The sequence below is a fragment of the Rutidosis leptorrhynchoides genome, chromosome 3, assembly GCF_046630445.1.
Source record: "Rutidosis leptorrhynchoides isolate AG116_Rl617_1_P2 chromosome 3, CSIRO_AGI_Rlap_v1, whole genome shotgun sequence".
In the NCBI taxonomy this organism is placed as follows: domain Eukaryota; kingdom Viridiplantae; phylum Streptophyta; class Magnoliopsida; order Asterales; family Asteraceae; genus Rutidosis; species Rutidosis leptorrhynchoides.
Window position 1 is genome coordinate 19,056,559 of NC_092335.1, and position 5,219 is coordinate 19,061,777.

The window sequence follows — 5,219 nt, forward strand, 5'->3', positions numbered from 1 at the left end:
TTCACTTATGATAGGCCCACAATCCAAAACGATATCCACCCTCTCAAGTCTCAGCCTCGTATAGTGTTTCATATGTAGAACTGTAAAGTAATATAGAAACAATCAAAGAAACAAGATCTCAATCACAGAGATCAACCAGAACATAAACGGACTAATAATCAACCCAGGTACAATCCTTAATCAATACAAAAGGATCATAATAATCAGATCATAACAGATGATCTATGATCAAAACAAGAAGACAATCGGCTAACAAAAATACAGAGCAAATTAATCACCAGAAAGAACAATAGCCCGATAATGAAACCCTAGAACTAATGCTCTATATATATATTATCAAGGATGGCAGAAAAGGCCCCTCTAATATAAGCTGCAAAAGACTTGGGCACCAAGCATATCCAAAAGTTGCAATCCAGCCCTTGAGCTTCTAGACTTTTATCTTCAGTCATCCAAATCCATCCACTTTGTTATAACTACAAAATAAAAATAAAAACAAAGTAAAAGTGTACAAAGAATAAGATTGGAATATTTTTATAATTCATCCCCCCCCCCCCCCCCCCCCCTTCAATTTTATTCTGGAACAAATCTATTAATCCCAAAAGGTGACAAAAATATTTATGCCTTTTTACACTTAGACCTTTTGTGAAAATATCAGCAATTTGATCTTCAGAATTAATCTTATAAGTTTTTATGATTCCAGAACTTATTTTTTCTCTTATAAAATGAACATCAACTTCTAAATGTTTGGTTTTCTCATGAAAAATTGGATTATTAGCCATTTGAATAGCAGAATTGTTGTCACAAAATAATGGAATAGGTGTAGAATACTTAACTTTGAGATCATTTAGAACTTTCATTATCCACATGACTTCAGTTGTAGCATTACTCATAGATCTATATTCAGACTCAGCAGAAGATCTTGCAACAACATTCTGTTTCTTACTTTTCCAGGCAATCAGAGAATCACCCATAAAAACACAGTAACCATTGACAGATTTTGACAAAAACATTGACTTTGCCCAGTCAGCATCAGTAAAGACTCTTAGCTCAAAATCTTTTGACTTAGTGAATGTAACACCTTTTCCAGGTGAAAGTTTTAAGTATCTCAAAACATGTAGAGCAAGATTGAAATGTGACTGTAAAGGATTATGCATGAACTGACTTAAACAGTGAACAGCATAAGAAATATCAGGTCTTGTCATGGTTAAATAAATCAGTTTTCCAACAAGTTTTTGATATTGAGTAATATTTTCAATAGCTTTATCATTATGTTTGGCTTCAGTGTTACAAGAATAATTTTGCTCAATAGGCACAGAAACAGGTTTACTTCCTAGAAGACCAAACTCATTCAATAACTCAATACAATACTTCCTTTGACTTAAGCAGAGACCATTATCAACTTTTAAAACTTCTATTCCCAAAAAATATTTTAACTTACCTAAATCTTTGACCAAAAAGTTTGTATTTAGATAAGTCTTAAACCTCTTTATTTCATTCAGATCATTACCAGTTATAAGAATATCATCAACATAAACAAGTAAGGAAAGAAATAAGTTTCCATCAGTTTTAGTATATAGAGAATAGTCATTAACACTTTGCAAAAAACCATTGTCAAGTAAGACTTTAGTTAAGACCATATAAGGACTTAACTAATTAGTTAAGACCATATAAGGACTTAACTAATTTGCACACTTTATTACCACAGTCAGTGAAATAACCCTCAGGAGGTTTCATATAAACATCTTCAACAATTTCACCATATAAAAAAGCATTATTAACATCAAGTTGAAAAATAGGCCAGTCATTATTAACAGCAAGGGTAATAAGACACCTAACAGTTATCATTTTAACAACAGGAGAGAAGGTCTCATCGTAATCAAGACCCTCTCTTTGACTGAAACCCTTGGCAACAAGCCTTGCCTTATATCTTTCAATTTCACCACTAGCTTTATGTTTTATTTTATAAACCCATTTTGACCCAATGGGTTTTCTTCCTTTAGGAAGATCAACCAAAACCCAAGTATTGTTTCTCATAAGAGCATCAATTTCAGTATTCATAGCATCAACCCAATTTTTATCAAGACAAGCTTCAGAATAACAAGTTGGTTCAATACTTTTATTCAAATTAGAAACAAAACACAGATTTTCTTTACTAAGATTAGCATAATCCACCACTTTGTTCAAATCATATTTAACATTAGCATTTAACACATAGTCATTAAGTCTAGTGGGAATTCTAGTAGGTCTACTAGTCCTTCTTAACTCAGAAGTCTCCCCTATAAGAGGTTGCATATCAACATTTACATTAGTTTGATTTTGAACATTGCCCTCAGGAGAGCTAGTGTCATCACTAGCAATATCATCAAGTGTTGCACTTTGAGTATTACCTTCTGTTTCACAAACAGTGTCACTAGAAGAATCATACTCTGTGCCATCACTTACTTCAGATTCTCTCCCTTCATCATTGAGACTTAGGTTATTGGTATTTTGACTCTCAACAAATATTTGATCAAAGAAATTTAAATGATTAACATCTTTTTCAGTAACAACAGTAATATCTTTTTGTTTAAATGGAAAAATAGTTTCATAAAACTTAACATCTCTAGAAAAGAACACATTTTTTGACTCAAGACTCAAAAGTTTATAACCCTTTTTTTTCAGAAGAATAACCAACAAAAACACACTTTTCAGCTCTAGAACTGAACTTATCATGATTGTCTAAAACAGTAGAAAAACAAAGACAACCAAAAACCTTTAAATGAGAGAGATTAGGTTTATGTTGATACACCAACTCAAAAGGAGACTTCCCAGAAAGGACAGCGGATGGTAATCTGTTAATCAAATAGCAAGCAGTGAGAATGCAATCAGTCCACATATATAAACGAATACCCCCTTGAAACATAAGACTTCTAGCTACATTTAGCATATGTCTATGTTTCCTTTCAGCCACACCATTTTGTTAAGGGGTATAAGGAATAGTGGTTTGATGAGTAATACCATTAGATTTACAGAAAACATTCATTCTTGTATTAACAAATTCAGTTCCATTGTCACTTCTAATAACTTTGATATGTGTATCAAACTGATTTTTAAAGATAGAATGTAGTGTTATAAAATTTTCATAAACTTCATCTTTTATTTTAATTAAGAAAGTCCAGACAGCCCTAGTATAATCATCAACCACAGTAAGAAAATATTTATACCCTTCTTTACTAGCAACCTTATAAGGTCCCCACAGGTCAAGATGTAACAAATCACCAATTTTTAAACTTTTATGTTCACTTAATGGAAAAGGCTCTCTGGTTTGTTTAGCTTGATGACAAATATCACAAGGTTCAGTGTCATTATTGAAGTTAGAAATATTCAGATTATCTTTCAAAATGTTTAAGACTTGACTTGCAGGGTGACCTAGCCTAGAATGCCAAAGTTTCATAGAACAAGCAGTAGAATTATTATTTATACCTATCACAGATTTATTAAACACATATAGACCATCTTGCTCATCACCAATCCCCACAACTTTGTTTAACATCAAGTCCTGAATAAAACAGTCTGTTTCATTAAATCCAACAAAAAATTTGTTATTCTTAGTTAACTTGTTGACAGACAATAAATTGACATTATACTCAGGTATATATAACACATTAAAGAGAGTTATAAAATCATTAATTTTAACATTTCCCACTTTAACAATCTTAGCATTAGTACCATTAGGGTGACTAACACTAATATTCATATTTGAAACATCAACAGTGGCAAAAAGATTATCATCATTACACACCATATGTTGATTTGCACCAGAATCAACAATCTAATTATTTATGTGATCTTTATTTTTTAAAAACATGTTATTGCAAACAAATTTTTCAAAATTATAATTGAATTTACTACTATTATTCCAAAATATACCTGACATATTGGAATTCATAGAAGTAGAGGCACCATTATCTTTTTCATTTATGAGACTCATTAACTTTGTAATCTGTTCAACAGTAAAAGGAGAACTTCCAACAGATTCATTATATTTTTCAGAAACACAATTATTATTATTAGCAGTAAATTTAGGTGCTCCTTGATTAAAAGGTTTTCTAATATACCTAGGTGGATAACCTATAACCTCAAAACACCTATCAACAGTATGACCAATCATTCCACACTTAGTGCACTTATAGTTAGCATTTAAACCCCTACCCATACCAGGTTTTTATTAGAATTATTGTTATTATTGGAATTATTAAACCTGCTAAAAGTATTAGGTTGAGTTTTAGCAACAAAAGCAGAATTTTGCACTTTAGTACCAGCAGAATGTGAAGCAAAGTTCCTATGAGACTCTTCCCTAGAAATCACAGCAAATGCTGTTTTTACATTGGGAAGAGGATCAGTCATAAGAAGATTACTTCTTATTAGCTGGTATACCTCATCAAGTCCCATAGAAATTGCATAAGCTTCATAACACTATTATGTTTGTCAAAATCAGATTTAGCAGCACAAGAACAATCAGGCAACTTAATAAAAGCATCATACTGCTTCCACAATGTATTCAACTTATGATAATATTCAGATACACTAGAACCTCCTTGTGTCAAAGAGTTAATTTGTTTATGAAGATTAAAGGTGATAGAACCATCAATTTTATCATATGTTTCTTTAAGTTCTTGCCAAACAGTAGAAGCACTATTAGAAAAAATTTGACCAAGTTACAACTCATCAGATATAGAAGTTAAAATCCAAGTTAAAACCACAGAATTACATCTATCCCATTGATTAGCAAAAACTTCATCATGTTCATAAGTTTGTCTTAAACAAGTTCCATTAACAAAACCAGTTTTGTTTTTAGTATTTAAAGCAAGAAGCATAGCCCTGCTCCAAACACTATAATTTTCAGTTCCTTTCAATTTAATTGACACAAGTGCAGTTCCAGTAGTATCACTGACATGTAAATAAAGAGGATCACCAAAATCAAGTTTGTTAACCAAAGTAACAGAAGAACTAGAATCATCATCACCAGCCATAATATCACAAAAGAAAGAACACACAAAAAATAAATATTCCTAGAATGCCTAGAAACACAGAATCCCACAAGTAGCACCAATGGCTACCAGAAGAAGAATGACTTACAAACAATCCAGCAAGCAATTGGTAAAAACCAAGCAACCTATAGGGATAAAGACACAATAATAACAAGAAACAGGCCAGGAATCAATCAAGTGCTTGATCAG

The 5,219-nt window shown here is 31.8% G+C and overlaps 1 protein-coding gene across 1 annotated transcript; it reads right to left on the reverse strand.

Moving 5' to 3' along the window:
* Positions 1-445: 445 nt before the first annotated feature.
* LOC139899727 (uncharacterized) lies at positions 446-5,012 on the reverse strand. Its single transcript, XM_071882569.1, has 9 exons — positions 4,751-5,012; positions 4,417-4,573; positions 4,241-4,336; positions 3,910-4,127; positions 3,204-3,552; positions 2,753-2,831; positions 1,701-2,649; positions 622-1,621; positions 446-473 (listed from the first exon to the last, which is right to left on the reverse strand). Exons 1-9 carry the CDS (start codon positions 5,010-5,012, stop codon positions 446-448), a joined length of 3,138 nt encoding a protein of 1,045 aa, XP_071738670.1.
* Positions 5,013-5,219: the final 207 nt, after the last annotated feature.

What these genes read in the sequence shown, in the direction of transcription:
- LOC139899727 (XM_071882569.1), bottom strand. Translation starts at nt 5,012, where the DNA reads ATGGCTGGTGATGATGATTCTAGTTCTTCTGTTACTTTGGTTAACAAA. An exon ending in TGCTAATCAATGGGATAGAT is followed by an intron (nt 4,574 to 4,750) that starts GTAATTCTGTGG and finishes TGACACAAGGAG; the next exon opens with GTTCTAGTGTATCTGAATAT. An exon ending in AAGGTTGCTAGTAAAGAAGG is followed by an intron (nt 2,832 to 3,203) that starts GTATAAATATTT and finishes TTTGATTAACAG; the next exon opens with ATTACCATCCGCTGTCCTTT.